General features: G+C 36.0%; 1 protein-coding gene across 6 annotated transcripts in view; it reads right to left on the minus strand.

Annotated features, from left to right (window-relative positions):
- RGS7 (regulator of G protein signaling 7) overlaps positions 1–18220 on the minus strand; it is a 493624-nt gene that overhangs the window by 100560 nt on the left and 374844 nt on the right. For 4 of the 6 annotated variants that reach the window (XM_047077340.1, XM_047077342.1, XM_047077339.1 and 1 more), the window contains 2 exons: positions 15488–15594; positions 10166–10217 (listed from right to left, as the gene is read on the minus strand). The exons of the other annotated variants lie outside the window; for them this stretch is intronic. In XM_047077340.1, coding sequence (XP_046933296.1) covers positions 10166–10217; positions 15488–15594 — 159 coding nt within the window. The remainder of the gene's footprint in view (positions 1–10165; positions 10218–15487; positions 15595–18220) is intronic. 6 annotated transcript variants of the gene reach the window in all.

Genomic DNA, 18220 nt, shown 5'->3' on the forward strand with positions numbered 1-18220 from the left:
CTGGGGTTATATCTGAGTCTAAACTACCTGGGGGGAAGGGAAATACCAATTCCAGCCCAGTCTTGTCTGCTTCCTGGGGATAAACAAATAACCAATTTAAGCCCCTTATACTGTTCCTATGTCACTTAAGGGGGGAGGGTGGGGGCCGGGGAGATCATCTCAAACAGCCAAGGAGCATCTGTGAAGGTCGCAGCTCAGGGGCACAATAAAAGACTGAGATCTAATCATTGGACTATATACTGCTTCCCTTCCCACACTTACACACAACTCCCTCCGCATTGATAAAAGGTTCCTGTATAAAAGAAGAAGCAAATGTAAAAAACAAAACAAAACAAAACTCATGTCTCAGACCTTATGTTAGAAGAAATATCTAAGGAAACCCAAATACAATAGGGGAGCCAAAAACAAATACACCAGAGGAAAATACAGCCTCCAAAACCTATAGCTACAGAAACAGGGAACGCAGCCTAAGGCCTAGTTAAACATAAAACCTCACATTAAAGGCCATCTTAGTTTCTTTTATGCAGTACATTCTGTTCAACTTTCAACAAAATATTACAAGGTATGTAAAAAAAAAAACAGTCTGAAGAGGCAGAGCAAGCATGAGAAGCTGATTCGGATGTAGAAGGGATACAGGAATTATCAGACACGGAATTAAAGACAACTGTGATTAAAATACTCGGGGCTCTAATGGAAAAGGTAGACGACATGCAAGAACAGGTGAGCAATGTAAGCAGAGAGATGGATACACTAAGAAAACAATCAGAAGGAAACACAAATCAAAACACTGTACTAGAAGTGAGGAATTCCTTTGATGGGCTTATTAATATTAATATTATATTAATATTAATTATATTACATTAATATCATATTAAATATTATATTCATATTAACATACCACAGCTAAGGAAAGAAATCAGTGGGCTTGAGGATGTCAACAGAAACCTACAAAACTGAGATACAATGAGAGTACCAGAAAAGAACAAAGAAAGAACAGAAAAAATATTTGAAGCAACAATGACTGAGAATTGTCCCAAATTAGTAATAGTCAGTACTATGGATTGAATTGTTTCCCCTTAAAATTCATATGTTGAAGCCCTAACTCCCAGTAAGTTCAGAATAGGACTGCATTTGGAAATGGACCTTTAGATAGATAATTAAGGTTAAATGAGATCATAAGACTGAGACCCTAATCCAACATGACCAATGTCTTTATAAGAAGAAGAAGAGACACCAGGGATATGCATGCATCGAGAAAAGACCATGTGAAAACACAGTGAAAAGTTGGCCATTACTAGCCAAGGAGTGATGTCTCAGGAGAAAACTATCCTAACAGCATTTTGATCATGGACTTCTAGCTTCCAGAACAATGAGGGGGGAAAAAAAACACCTTCTGTTGTTTATGCTACCTAGTCTGTGGTATTTTGTTATGGGAGCCCTAGCAAACAAATATAGGCATCAAACCACAGATCCAGGGTGCTCATAGAACATCAGATATGATTAATACCAAAACATCTTCCCTCTTTCCCTCTCTGTCTCTGTCTCTCTTTCTATCTAATTTATATATCTATCTATATCTATATCTATCTGTATCTATATCAGTCTATCTATCTATTATCTATCTATCTATCTATCTATCTATCGTCTATCTATCTATCATCTATCTCTATTATATTCTGACGGTGAAAAACCAAAGACCAAGAGAAAACGTTGAAAGAAATTGGGGGGAATATGGGGGGGAACACATTTAGAGGACAAAGGATAAGAATTACATGAAATTTCTCATCAGAAACCACACAAGCAAAAAAAGAGTGGAATGAGATATTTAATATGTTGAAAGAAAAGACTGAAAACCTAGAATTCTTTATCCTGCAAAATTATCCTCCAAAAGTGAAGAAGAAATAGACACTTTCTCAGACAAATGAAAATTGTGGATATCTGTTGTCAGTAGGCCTGTCTTATAAGAAATGCTAACAGAAGTTCTTCAAAGAAAAGTAAAGTTATATAGCTTGAAACTCAGAGTCACATAAAGAAGGAAGACTTCTAGAGAAGGAGTCAATGAAGGCAAAACAAAGTATTTTATTTTTAGTATTCTTAATTGATAAAAGGATAATCATTTGTTGAAAATAGTAACAGCAACAATATATTCAGTGATTATAGCTTATAATTAAGTGAAGGGAATGACAGCAGTGTTGTAAGGTTGGGAGGAAGAAAGTGGGGATATTCTCTTATGAGGTCCTTATACTACTCATAAACTTTATAGTGTTATCTGAAAGTGATCTTAGATTGGTTGTAAATGCATATTTAAAACTCTAGGGGAATCTTTAAACAATTAAAAGCATATGAAATGCTCAGTTAAAAGAAGAGAAGGCAGAGAAAAGATGGAAGTCAGAAAGAAAGAAAGAAAGAAAGAAAGAAAGAAAGAAAGAAAGAAAGAAAAAACAAAGAAAAAGGGAAATAAATAGAAAATAGCTACAAATAGGATAGATATTAATCCAACTATATTAATAATCACTTTAAATGTAATGGTCTAAATATGCCAATTAAAAGACAAAGACTCTCAGAGTGGACAAAAGATAGGACCTAATTATACGCTGTCTACAAAAAACCCACTTTAAAAATAAAGACACAGATAGATTACAAATAAAGGGGAAGACAAAAATTTGCCATGCTAACACTAATAAAAAGAAAGCTAGAAGAGTAGCTAAATTAATTTCAAAGCAGACTTCAGAAAAAATAACAACTATTAAGAAGAAACAGAGACATTATTATGATGAAGGGGTTAATTCTTCATGAAGACATAAAAATCCATGTTTATTCTCCTAATAACAAGCATCAAAATGCTTGAGACAAAAACTGAGAGACTTCAAAGAGAAATGGCAAATATATATTATGATTAAAGACTTCAGCACACATCTATCTGTAGTTGAGAGATCCCGTGGTGGAAAAATTGGTAAAGACAAGCTGAACAGAAGAGCATCCTCAATCAATCAGATCAAATTGACATTTATATCCATCAATAGCAGAATGTATAATCTTCTCAGGCTCCAATGGGACATTCACCAAAACAGACCCTGTCCTAGGCCATAAAGTACACTCTAACAAATTTTGAAAATAGAAATCTTACAGAGTATGCTTTCAGACAGCAATGAAATTAAACCAGAAATTAGTAACAGAAAGATCACTAGAAAGCCCTCAAATGTTTGCAAGTAAACAACACACTTGAAAATAACGTTTTCAAAAAATTTCAAGACAAAAAAAAAAAACACTTTCACTAAAGGACACTAAAAATACAAGTTATCAAATTCTGTAATGCAGTGAAAGCTGTGCTTAGAGGGAAATGTATAGCATTGAATACATACATTTTTTAAAAAAGATCTAAAACCAATAAACTACACTTCCAAAATAGGAAGTGAAGAAAAGGAAGAGAGCAAATTAAATCCAAAGGAAGAAGAAGAAAAGAAATACTAAGAATTTACAGCAGAAATCAATGAACTTGAAACAGAAAAGCAGTAAAGAAATTCAATAAAATCAAAAGTTGGTTATTTGAAGAGATCAATATTAATAAACCTCTAGGCAAGCTAACCAAGAAAACAAAGACAAAAATTACTAATATAATCACTTTTAAAAAGGGCTATTACTACTGATACCATAGATTTTAAAAAGATAGTAAAGGAATATTTTTTAATTGTTTTTAACGTTTATTTATTATTGAGAGACAGACAGAGACAGAGCAGGAGCATGGGAGGAGCAAAGAGAGGAGGAGACACAGAATCTGAAACAGGCTCCAGGCTCTGAGCTGTCAGCGCAGGGCTGGAACTCACAAACTGCGAGATCATGACCCGAGCTGAAGTCGGTCGCTCAATCGACTGAGCCACCCAGGTGCCCCAGTAAAGGAATATTTTTGATTAATTAACTAATTAATTAATTGAGAGAGAATCCCAAGCAAGCTCCATGCTGTCAGCACAGCACCTGATGCTGACCTTGAGCCCACGAATCATAGGATCCATGACCTGAGCCAAAACCAAGAGTCAGACGCTCAACTGACCTAGTCCCCCAGGCACCCCACAAAAAAAGATAGTAGAGGACTATTAAAAACAACTCTAGCCTACAACTATGGTAACCTATATAAAATACACCCATTTTTTGAGAGATACAATCTAAGAAAAGCCACACAAGGATAAAAACATAATCTGAATAGACCTATAACTGTTAAATAAGTTGAATCAATAACTGAGAATCTACCAAAACAGAAAGCACCAAGATGTTTTCAATGGCAAATTCTACCAAACATTTAAAGAAGAAATGATACCAACTCTCCACATTCTCTTCCAGAAAAGAGGCAAAATAAAAAGGAGTCATTTATAACAGTCTATGAGTACAGTATTATCCTAAGAGTAGAATCATAAAATTACATTACAAAAATGGTAAAGTATATATCAATATTCCCATGAACATAAATATCTCCAATATCTCCAATAAAATATTAGCAATCCACATCCAACAATGTAAAAAGAAGAATCATACACCATAACTAAATGAGATTTATTCTTGGTATGCAAGCCTGGCTGACCATTTGAAAGCCAATTAATGAAACCCATCACATCAAGAGACTAAAAAATAAAAACCATATGATCATATCAATAAATGCAGAGAAAGAATTTTTTTTAAATTTTGTTTAATGTTTATTTATTTTGGGGAGAGACAGAGTGTGAGCGGGGGAGGGGCAGAGAGAGAGAGAGAGAGAGAGACACAGAATCTGAAGTAGACTCCAGGCTCCAAGCTGTCAGCATAGAGCCCGATGCGGGGCTGGAACTCACGAACTGCAAGATCATGACCTGAGGTGAAGTCAGGCACTCAACCGACTGAGCCACCCAGGCGCCCCATTGCAGAGAAAGAATTTGACAAAATCTAGCACCTGTTCATTAAAACAAAACAAAACAACTCTCAACAAACTAGGAATAGAGGGAAACTTCCTCAACTTAGTAGAGAACATCTACAAAAACCCTATGGCTAACAGCATATAAATGGTTAGAAACTAGATGCTTTCCTGTTAAGGTGAGGAACAAAGCAAAGGTGTCCCTTTGCACACTCCTATTCAGTATCTTCTGGTAAGTTCTAGCTAATTCAGTAATACAAGAAAAATAAATTAAATGTATACAATTTGGACAGGAAGAAAGAAAACTGTCTTTGTTCACAAATGACATGTTTATCTATGCAGAAAATCTAAAAAGGGACCAGAAAACACTTAGAACTACTAAGTGATTATGACAAGTTTGAATGATAAAAATCTGCTTTTTTTGTAATCCAATAATGAACAATTGGAATTAGAAATGAAATATGCAGTACCATTAACATTAGCATACAAATGTAAATAGTGTGCTAAAAAAATAGTTTCTTTTAAGAAATTTAATGAAATGAGTACCAGATTTTTAAAAAATAATATATTTCATTTGACTAATGATTCAAAATATTATTTTGACATTTAAAAATAAACATTATTTGACATTTATTTTATTGTTTAATGGGAGATTTGTAATTAAAGTATAGTGACACACAATATTACATTAGTTTCGAGTATACAAAACAGTGATTCAACAAGTTTATACATTATGCTGTATTCAACACAAGCCATTCTATTAGAATGGCTAAACTTCAAAATACTAAACACTGGTGAGGATGTCAAGCAATAGGAGCTCTCATTCATTGCTGCTCAAGATGCAAAATGGTACCGCCACTCTAGAAAATTATTTGGCCATGTCTTACAAAGCTAAACATAACCTTACCATACAATCAAGTAATTGTTCTCCCAAGGAGTTGTCCAAATGAATGGAAAACCAATGCCCCACAAACCCTGCATACTAATGTTTACAGCAGCTTTATTCAGTTACCAAATGTGGAAGCAGCCAAGACGTTCTTCAGTCGGTGAATGGATAAACAAACTGTGGTATATTCATAAAATGGAATGTTATCCTGTTATAAAAAGGCAGTGAGCTATCCCATCATGCAAAGACATGGAAGAACTTAAACACATGTTATTAAGTAAAAAAAAAAAAAAATCTGAAAAGGCTCCCTACTGTATTATTCCAATTATATGACATTCTGGAAAAGGAAAAACTATGGAGACAGGAAAAAGAGCAGTGGTTGCCAGGGGTTCAGGAGGGAAAAGGGAAGGATGAATAACTGGAGCACAGGGAATTTTTAGGGTAATAAAACTATTCTGTAGGACACAGTAATGGTGGATACATGTCATTATACCTTTGTCAAAACCCACAGAATATACAATACAAAGATTAAACTCTAATGTAAACTAGGGACTTTAGTGAATTATAATGTATCAATATTGGTTCATCAATAGCAACAAATGTACCACTCTAATGTAAGGTATTAATAACAGGGAAGAGTATGAGTAGGATTGAGGTGGTTTTATGGGATTATACATTCTGTTCAGTTTTTTTTTTTTTTTGGTATACCTATCAAACTACTCCAAAAACTAGAAATTAAAAAAAAAAAACTGGCTTCAAAAATAGGCATAGGAGTATAGTTACATCAAAAGTGAATGATAAAGAATTTGGGAGTTGTATGGAGGACTATGAAATAGAACTGTAGATGCTCTTAAGTTAAAGCCCTTATGAAATAAACAACATCTAAATTACGTGCCAAAATGAATGAAGCTGGAGCAACCCTCTTTCCCCTCTGCAGTTTTGTTAATGGGATGGACTCATTGGAAAACTTTGCAATGTTTTAGGGCAGGAAACAAACAATGCCTACTTTTAGAAAAGTGAAGTTCTTTCATGGCTCCTGTTGCAATGTACAACTCTGTTACTGTGTCTACTTGTTAGCACAGTACTCTTGAGCTTCCTCGTGCCTTGTCCTCCGAGCCCTCACTGCAAGCACTTTGTGCTAGATCATTCTTGATGCACATACACCTGGGGAAGTCCATTCCTGACCCCATTTTAATTGGCTTGGAGTGGAATGATTCTTGCTCTCGGATGGAAAATATCAGAAATCTCACTTAAGTTGATTGTCAAAGAGTGGTGTTCATAGATGTGTAGCCCTGCAGCCCATACTGGCTTGTCTTAAGCACTAAACATAATCAACATATTCTGCTTTTCTACAACACCGAGGTGAATACAGAAAAGTGTTTCTCCACATAAACTGACCTGTAAAGGTTTATTTTTTGCAGAACCTACTTGGTAAATTCAAACTGGTGGTGGAAACAGAGGTTGGGATGCCAATATATAGTGAAAGAAAACATTCCTCAAACCTGCTTAAGCACTAAACTCCTGTCTGCCCCAAGTTATCTTAGAAAAGACAGACTAAGTTATCACTGTGCTTTGGGCTTTGTGGCCCAACCACATCACAGCATCAATATCCTCTTTATAAATTTTTTTTAATGTTTATTTATTTTGAGACAGAGAGAGACAGAGCATGAATGGGGGAGGGTCAGAGAGAGAGGGAGACACAGAACCTGAATCAGGCTCCAGGCTCTGAGCTGTCAGCACACAGCCCGACGCGGGGCTCGAACTCACGGACCGTGAGATCATGACCTGAGCCGAAGTCGGAAGCTCAACTGACTGAGCCACCCATCAATATCCTCTTTATAAACAGGAGCTCACATTTCATAACAGTATTTTTTAAGCACATGCTGGTAGGAAATTCAAAGTTGGATAATTTGTATTGCTGCTATGAATTATTTGTGCCTAAAAAGAAAAATCATAGAAGATGTGGCATCATCGCCTGTGGAGGTGATGCAGTGTCTAAGATCATGATTATTTACTTCCTCTCTTTTTTTATAACATCTTATTGAATAACTATTTTTCCTTCACTTGTATATAATCCAAGCAAGCTAGACACAAACAGCTATATGTTTATTCAGGAGGGAAAATAAAATATGATAATTAAAAGCTATGTCTATGGTTAGTTAACAAATTGCAGGTACTCCAGCTTTGGGTAGAAAATAGAAGGTGACCCTCTCTAAAATGGACACAGCAGGAGTTAATGTGAAACTGAATTACATTAATCATTTTGAGATGATTGACTCTGAGGGATGTTCTGTAAATGCTTTGCTGTGTAGGCCATGCCATTTCCTCAGGCTTTCCATTGGAACATCAATCTACTGTGAAATGAAACATGAGCCGTTATTGTGAACACTAACATATTTGTGAAGAACACAAAAGATGTGTCTAGAGAGAACACTGAGAGTAAGGATTTGCTTTTCTGCAAGGAACAGAGGCGATGTATCTGCCAGGCAATAATGATGATGAGCAAAAAACAATATTGATTTCCTGAATATGAGAGGAGCAATGCCAGTTTCCTTAGGCATATTAATTTTGATTATTCCAATAACTTTAGAAAGTCAGTATTATTATTTCTGCTTGAAAAGTGAGCGGACTGGGACTCAGAAATATTACATGCCTCACCCAAAGTCACAGAGTTGGGTCTGTCTGCCTCCGGCTCATGGGGCTTTGTCCGTGAGCTCTTTCTCAGCTGTTCAAGTGTTTCAACCACTAGAATTTCATCCTTTGTAGTGAGACAACTACCAGGCAATATCCCAGGTTAGAAAAGATCTCCACAAAACTCTCTAGATCAGACCCACAAAGAAGCAGCTGTTTTTTTTTTTTTTAATAACTTCTTTCTCTAAGTGCCTCAGTCTTGAAGAATGTGTGCCCTGAATGAATAAATCAGTGCTCTCACTACTGGAAATGATCATCTATTCTATTAATTTATAAGTATTCAGGTTTTTTTTTTAAATTTTTTTTCAACATTTATTTTTTTGGGGACAGAGAGAGACAGAGCATGAACGGGGGAGGGGCAGAGAGAGAGGGAGACACAGAATCGGAAACAGGCTCCAGGCTCCGAGCCATCAGCCCAGAGCCTGACGCGGGGCTCGAACTCCCGGACCGCGAGATCGTGACCTGGCTGAAGTCGGACGCTTAACCGACTGCGCCACCCAGGCCCCCCAGTATTCCGGGTTTTAGATGGTTTCCCATGTTAGTTTGAATCTTTGATTGGCATCTTGGATGAAGTACTAAATTCAAGTTTCTGAAATGACAGAAGTGAAGGATAGCTCCGTTGGATTTTTCTACAGCCTTCTTATAAAGATGTCTCTCTAAGAGCAATGCCAAAGAAGGCCAGATGCTGTAAAGCTTCTCACTGCCTTTGCATATGCTGGTCCTTTGCTTCAAATGTGTTCTCTGCATTGTCTCCTGACAAATTTCCCCTCCTCCTTCAAAATTCAACTCAAATGGCTCTCAGTTCTGTGAAATCACTCTGCAATTTCCTGAGTAAATTCAATCTCTTGTTTATTTTAAACTTGTACATAATTTTGCACACACTCCTGTTATATTCACTCAGCACTCTATAGGAACTCCTGTATAATTCTTCCTTCTCATCTAACCTATGAGTTACCCAACTTTTTAGATGAAGTCAGAGTCACCTTGTTACCCTAGCACCTAAGACAGTATTTGGTGTAAGAAAAAAATCCTCAATAAATATTTGTACACATGACACTTTAAAACCATGCAGTCTTATCTTGGAAAACTGTAGTCTTCAGGAAGATGTGAAAAGATGTGCACTTGTGGGGGGTCTATGTTCTTGAAGAGCTTACCTAAAATCATGGTTGTTGAACCAAGTTCATTCTAAGTTCACTAAACTTGATTTATTACAATTAAACTTCTGTTATAGCTTTCTTTTGCTTGCCCTCACCATATTTAATATACCTTCTGCTTACAGAATCATAGGATACCTGAAATAATAGTGAGAAAAATGGAGCCCCAGAAAGTCAAGGGACTTACCACAAATCACATAGCTAAGTGGGAGAGTAAAGTGGAACTCTGGGTCTCTGAGCCCCTTTGTTATTCTTTCTAGTGGACCAAGGTCCTACGGAAAAATAACAATAACTTTTTAAAGCTTGTTTATAGCTTTTTAACTTATTCACAAGAAACGGTTTTTAATAGTTGTGTGGGGCGTTATACCATGGAAAAAGTTGCCACCAGGTTTGTGCCTTTCCAAACAAAGCCATTCACAAATTTGATGTTGGCAATATTGGTCCCATAGTGGTATTGTGGTTTTCTTTTCTCAATCACAAAGCAATAAAATGCGAGCACGTGTTCATCCATACATATTGGCTGTCAATAATAAAATGAGGAGATATTGTACTGACCGTAGTCCGTGTTTTCTGGCTCCCAACAATTTGATGGCCAAAAATAGGGTGTCTGTGGAACAAAAAGAAGTGGAACCCAGGTTAAGCAGACACACAATTAGTAGAGTTCTTGGTTTATGAGCTGTGTTCATCTTTGGCAATTATCCAGAATAGTTTGCTAATGATGTATGTTTTGTAATACAGGGAAAGTACCCAAACAGGCATTGTAAGACTTTCCTTCTACGATTACTTGCTGAGCAATTGTTCAGTCCAAATATGTGCAGCACCAGCAGGTTCTTTAAATGTCATACATTTCCTGCAATTTGACGTCAACTGACATAATGGTAAAAGGTGTGATTGCATCATTCAAAAAAAAAAAGTTTTAATCCACAAACTGAAAGCAGAGTATTAAATTCAGCACGACTCAAGATAAAATATATTTAAATATAACAAATCATTTTTTTTGATTCATATATCTCATTATTGTCATCAGTAGACCCAAAAGCTCAACTATGAAAATTTACCCTAAGATCTGGCTCTGTTAATTATATGATGTAGCTCTCAACATTATCCAACTAGATTTAAACTTTTCTGTCTCACTTTAAAAAAATATTTCTTCATAGGGGCACCTGGGTGGCTCAGTCAGTTAAGTGTCCGACTTGATTTCAGCTCAGGTCATGATCTCGTGGTCTATGGGTTCCAGCCCCACATCAGGCTCCATGCTGACAGTGCAGAGCCTGCTTGGGATTCTCTCTCTCTCCTTCTCTCTCTGCCCTTCCCCTGCTCATGCTCTCTCTCTCTCTCTCAAAATAAATAAATAAATAAATAAATTCTAAAAAATACATTTCTTCATAAAAACACTTAAACTGTTTTAAAATTTTAAACTGCACAGCCAGAAGTGATTTTTTAAAAAATAACTTTGCTTAATCTTAATTGATTTAATTTTAATCTATTTTAATTGATTGGTGTGATTAACAATTGACAAATCTCAGTCTGTGAAGTTCTAGAACCCGACTGACAAAACCACAAAGAAACTGACCAGGAAAACCCTGTTATCATCAACATTTTGTATTTTCAAATAGTGCTTTTCTAGCCCCACTAGTTGGAAATGCATGGCTCCAGACCATGGGGAAACTGAATGACTACTGTGTACTCTCTCAAACTTTGATGATTACTCCAGGACTCGACGGAACAAATGACTGCAGACATCAAACTTGTGGGTTTAATTATATTTATTAGTCAATTACATTAGCTATCCATGTGTAATGAGCATATTGAGGTAATCTCTGATGAACCATTTGATAATTCTCCCTCTAGAAGATGGATTCTCAGGAAGGGGGAAAGGATAATTGGGGAGAACTGTTTGAATCTCTGAGGGAGAGCCTTTTCAAATTGCTTGAGACTTTCAGGGGATTTTGATTTAGCCTCTACTCCTTCTGGGAATTGCTAATATAATAAAGAAGTCTACTGATGTTAATTGTGTACACATGTGAACAAAATGACAACAAGAATTCGAGGTGGGGCGAGTTGAAACACTAGAAAAAGCAAGACACCAAGAATTTTTATAACCCCATCCTCACCTGAATCCCACTTGACTCCTTGGGAGATAGAGCTTTGAGGATAAAATTGGGTCAGGATTTAGGGGAACCATAGGGGGGCAAGTAGTTAAAAATCTTGCTTTCATGAGGGCCATTGGTTTTTGAGATACTTCTCAAAAGTGTTATTTCCTGAGGGTTGCTTCTTTATTTTGTGAGGGGCGTGTGTGTGTGTGTGTGTGTGTGTGTGTGTGTACATGTACCTTACTTTTAAAACACCTATTCTAGTCAGACTGGTCAGACACGTACTTTTTTTCTCAAAGCCACAAAGAATGTTCTTAACTTCATTCTCACCATTTTTCTTTATTCTTCCATCATTTACTTTAGTGACAATTCCCTGACTAAAAGTAACAGAATGAAGCTATTTTATGTTCTGATATTATGTGGAAATGCCATCAAACCAACATTCTTCACTAATATTGCAAGATTTTTTTCTAGGAAAAGTATTTTAATTTATAGTAAAAGAGAATTTAAAGAATAACAAATGCATATAATTCACTGAAATTTAAAAATTTACTTTTAAAGTTCAACTAGATTTCAGGACATTTTAATATATGAGTTTCTCTTTGCTTTTCAGAGTTGGCTTCTTTCAACTATGATAAAATTGAGCTAGCTATTGCTCAATAACCTTTAGCACATATACTAATGTAATGAAAGTCATGAAACTGACCTAGAGAATCATGTCAGATCTCAATTCCAGCTAGCTAATAGAGGATAATTAGACAATTGCAAGTTTACAATAAATATAGAAATCACATGCTTTATATTGTGCTGAAAAATGGAGACAAATTTACATAGTGCAGCATATCAATGAAATTAAATGAAGAGTTCCATTTGTCTCAAGTTCATGCCCAGAAGCTTCTTCAGATTCCTAATGATAGTTAAAATCTCAGTCATTCACTGGTAGAGTAGTAAATATGATATGGCAAGTTTCCTATTTTAATTCATGATTTTTGAAATCCTCCCAGGGAGTTGAATTGCAGCTCAGTGTAATAAAGAACTTTCTGCTGCTTGGAACCAACACAAAAATGGAGGTGGACACCTTGAACAAGAATGTGTTTTCTCTTACTAGAGCTGTTCAAATAAAAACCGATTAATGCCTTCACAGTCATTACAGCAGGAATTCAATGACCCCTGACTTTTCTGGAGCTTCTTTTGTTTGCTTTTTAAATCTCAGTTTTAAGATCCTATGACTATTAGATATACAAATATGTCATATTTAGATCCTATTTCAAATGTTAATAGGTCTTTAAAACATTTAACATTTAATATTTAACATTAATTAATGTAATTTAAAAGACTATCTATCATCTGTCATCTATGTAGGCACATTGAAAAATTGCTAGCCTTCTGCCAATACCTAGCAGTGATGTAATACATCTATCACTTGCACCCATTCCCTTGCTTTGTTCTAAAGCTCTTTAAAAACAGTCTCTCCTCTCTCCAGAATGTAGGGTGACCCATTCCCAGCTCTGCTCATCTTTGATCCATGGCCGTGACTAAGACATATAAACCTTGTCTGCCTACTAATTTCAATACAGGGAGGACAAGAGCAGAGTCAAACATTGTCAATCATGTTAACTCACAACATCATCACCAACTTTGGGCCATGTCTGAGCTAGTTTGCTTTAAGAAAAAAAATTTAAACTAGGTAATTCTCCAGAAATAAATAGACTGTATACAATGCTTCCCTTACAGATATGTTATTTTGCACAGAGATAGTTTTACTTGTAATATGATTGTGAGGATAGATAAAAGTTGTTATTTTAGTAAAAACAAAAATCATAATTTTTGAGATTTTTATTAGGCCTAAAGTTTACTTATAGTCTGTATATGAAAAAACATTTTTAATTTTTTTAATGTTTATTTTTTAGATAGAGACAACAATAGATATTGGGGGAGGGGCAGACACACACACACACACACACACACACACACACACACACACACACAGAATCTGAAGCAGGGGCCAGGCTCTGAGCTGTCAGCACGGAGCCTGACATGGGGCTCGAACCCACAAACAGTGAGATCATGACCTGAGCTGAAGTTGGATGCCCAACCAACTGAGCTATTCAAGTGTCCCTATATGAAAAAATTTTTAAAGAAAGTAAGATTATATGGAAAATGCAATCTTCCAGTAGAAAAGTAACTCCCTTAAAAAAAATCAAAAAGTGTTCCTAATATGCAAATAATTTATTTGCTAATAACTAATAATTTCTATTTATCAAAATGTTACCTTTTAAGACCACAAGGTACTTTAACTTCTCAATAAGCTATTTTAAGCTACCACCACATTAACTATAAAAAAGGATAATATTCCTCTATTTTAAAGCCTTTTAAAATTATGTAATTTGACTAACATATGTTGCTTGAATATTTAGGTCAGTATCATGATTTCAGGAGACTGCTTTATCTCCTAGGTATTCAGTGCATGAAATCCTATGACTATTTGCCTTGTATAAAAGGGTCCTAAGGAAGTGACAGTGAGGGTGTTCCAGGAAGACAAAGATCTTTAAATGTTTTTAAAACATATTACCTCTTTGTTCTCTGTTTGCCCAAGCAAGTTCTTTGGTACCCAGGTTATTGTTTTGTCATTTATTTATAGAACATCTAATGATATTCAGAACAAATGAGAGAGAATTCTCCAATGTCTACAAGTTTGACAATGGGGAGAATCCTCCAAAAATACCTAGAGCAAGAGTCTCAACTCTGGCATTATATGTGCCCTAATTTTATGGGCTAGAATCCACCAGTCAGTTATTAAGAAATCATAATGTCTAATGAAATGTAGGGCACACTTCAGGTAAATCATTATGAACTCAAGTGTCAAGTGCATGCTCAATGACCAAAATTAGAGTCCACAATCATTTTTGAAAGAATCTGCATTTTTGAAAGAATGAGCATCTATTTCATTTGAAAAGGATTTAGAAAAACTCGTGTCAGTTTACAGGTTATCTAAGGTATACTTCTGTCTCAGATGAGTGCACACACACAAAGCATCATGCACGTCAGTCTTCGCAGTCTTCTTGTAGGAAGGCCTCAGATACCAACATGCAGAAGGCCTTATAAGTAGCTAAATTCTGTATTGGAGCTTTCCCATGAGAATTTGCTTTGACCGAAGGCAGTCTTATATCATGGACAGGGTCCAGAGTATAATCAATTCAGTTACACCTCTCAACTTCCTTCCCAGTGGCTAATGCAGCTTACACATGAATAACTCTCCCACCTCCTGAATTCCAGTAGGCCACTCTCTGAATTTTTCTTAACATTTTATGTAAAACATATCTTTTTTTTTTTTTAATTTTTTTTTTTCAACGTTTATTTATTTTTGGGACAGAGAGAGACAGAGCATGAATGGGGGAGGGGCAGAGAGAGAGGGAGACACAGAACTGGAAACAGGCTCCAGGCTCTGAGCCATCAGCCCAGAGCCCGACGCGGGGCTCGAACTCACGGACCGCGAGATCGTGACCTGGCTGAAGTCGGACGCTTAACCGACTGCGCCACCCAGGCGCCCCTAAAACATATCTTCAATCATTACACATTTTAACTTTCACAAGTCATCTTAACCAAGCACATTCCATCTTTCTCTGCTTACTGTTTCTTCAGTTTTAAATTTAATATTAATTCGTTTCTAACTAGCTAAGTCAAAAAAAATAAGTTCTATTTTCAAAATTTGTTTGTGAAAACAATCAACAAACAAAATGCAGATTTCTATTTTACAGTTAAGGAATATTTTCGTCAAACTCACCTGAAACCGGTAAAAGGTGCCATCATCTTTGAGTGTGAGGACGTGATCCGAGATTGGAAAGAAGTAGCCATGGGCAGCCATTAATGTTCCCAAATGTAGTGCCTCCACTATTTCATGAAAACAGACAAATAAAAATGTATATAAGATATTTTTTTTAATGCTGATTTACAGGAATAAAGGATTTTATTCTCTTTAGAGTATATTGTTACATTCAAATTCTTGGTATCCTAAACAACTTGGCTTTGTACTTTTTCTTTTTTTCCAGTTCTTTCACACAGGGTACTGAGATGGCTCCGGTTCCTGGTAGTGACTGTGCAATGGCCAGCCATATTGCATGACGAACGGTGGACAAAAACACAGCATTATGGAACATTGAGACTGGAAAGTTATTCTGAAATCATAGAATCTGAGTCCTTCATTTTACGGATGAGACGTATTTTGCTGTATGTTAATGTTTTCCACAAACAATTCTATTTGGCATTTATATAGCACTTTAAACTTTTAAAAGTATTCTCACTTGTATCACCCCCCAGCCTATGTTATGGATATCCAATACTATCAACAATTCTTCTAATGACATGGATCACTATTACACGATGTCATCGGGTAACATTAAGGCATCTAGAACCGTTTATGCTGTGTTAAGTGAGCGCTAAACAACCATTCATGCTGCTACTACAGTCCTGCGATCATCTGGACTGCTCTAGCTTGTACAGCTCTATATTCAATGTTCTAGATATGTACTATGAAGATGTTTATTTGACAATGAAAATATTACGGTTTCCCAGAAGGCTGAGAAATGTTTGGAACATAATACTTTGATACTCATTCTCCTTTTATAGCAACCAACAATTTCTTCCAATAAAATGGTTAATAAAATTTGGTCAACAGAATTATTATTGCATTTGTACAGGGACAACGTGAAGTTTGGCTACCTTAAATTCTAGAAAATATGAAACTCTATAAAATAATTTTTTAGTCCATCAACAAGTTAGATTTATTGATCTGTTTTGTATCTTTCTATACAATTTTGTAATGGATTTATTTCTGTTTTTCAGACAAGTAAATGGTTCTTTAATTCTAGAATTCTTGCAATAGTTCCAGGACTGTATAGATCTATATTTCTAGCCATCAATCCTGGGAGCTTTGATTCTCCAGCCAATACTGAGTCACTAAGCTGCTGGCTGTGGTGCAGATAAGCATAAGAATCCTGTCCCTCCCCGCCACCCTCCCATGCTTATAAAAGCTAATATAAAAATAATTATATTTTTATAATATAAAAATATCATAATTATATTATAAAATATATAAAAAATATATTTTTAATATATAATATAAAAATAATTGTTAAATTTTATCTGTGACAGTGCCCCTTTTAGTTATCATCTATCATCTTGTAAACACTTCAATTGGTAACTTACTTCTGGCCTGTCTCTGTGCTGTTCTTGTCGGTAATAAAGAACAACTGCCAATCATCCTCTTTGCCACGTTCTTGGATGACTGTTAAGTGTCCCAGACATCTTATTCACACTACGAATTAAGTCCTTCCCTGCACAGAATTTATTTTTCTACAAAGGAGCATTTTTTCATCAATTATATATACATGTGTGTGTGTGTGTGTGTGTGTGTATAATGTCTATATCCTTTTAGCTCAAAGCCAAGACCTTTTCAAAGCCTGTGCTGCTTACAGCTATATACGCACATATTCTTTGACTCTTGCTGAAACTCAGGAGCTGGTGTGGTGTTGTAAGAAGAACAAAACCTTTGGAGGCACTCACTAGTTTTTGTTACTTAAACAATGTGTGCTCCTCCCACCTTACAGAGTTGTTATAAGAATCAAACAAGAATATGTGTAAAGAAGTTGGAATAGTGTCCTGTGTCTAGGAGACATTCAGTATATGGTAGCTGTTGTGCCTTCAAGATTTACACATGAATTCATGTTACCTTAATCCAAATCACTGCTAGGAAATCCACTTGCATAAATTTGTGTTCAAGTAGGCTGAGTGAGAGAAACTGGCAGTCCTAAATAGCATCCTAAGTAGCCACTTCCATATTATTTTGTGTATGTGTGGAACACTTATAAAATTGGAATAGTAAGAGAATCCATAAGGATTGCTGGCTCATAATAACGTGCAGGTGCTTATAGACTTGTTCATATTCTGAGTCCTTGGACTCTCCTGTCAGGTAGCACAGGTCAGAGCAACCCATTACATCTGTTTTCATATTTCAAAGTCAGATGGTGCACCTATAATGTTATAACCATCTTTATTTGTTACATTCCCAGCAGTCTATGGCTGAGGAAAACACGATTAGCACTACTTTCCAGAAAGAGAATTGAATTATGGCACATGAGAAGGTTTGCAGGGAGTAGATTCAGGAAAGGAAAACTGAGATGCCCAGAAAGATAAATAGAAAAAGCCTTCTGAACTCTAATCACAGGACTGAGTGTGACTAAAGAAACAACAAAACCAGTGGGGTGCTAAAGTACTCATCAGGATTAAAAAAAATATGGTGAAAGTAAACATAGCGAAGCTGCAGGAAGAAAATCAGAAGCAAACAAACGTAAGCACATTCTGACCTTCCTGCACCCATTGGATACTGATTCCGAGAGATCATACATTTCTGGAGGGGTAGGTACATGTCTGGAGGTTTTCCTCATGTAGCACTACCATGCATAGTCAGATTGTAACAAGTCATGTGCTTTGTCACAGGACCACCAGAGAACGTAGCTCC

The sequence above is a fragment of the Lynx rufus genome, unplaced genomic scaffold (genome assembly GCF_022079265.1).
Source record: "Lynx rufus isolate CCGP_SWC_20201006 ecotype Redwood Valley unplaced genomic scaffold, mLynRuf1.p SCAF_15, whole genome shotgun sequence".
In the NCBI taxonomy this organism is placed as follows: Eukaryota; Metazoa; Chordata; class Mammalia; order Carnivora; family Felidae; genus Lynx; species Lynx rufus.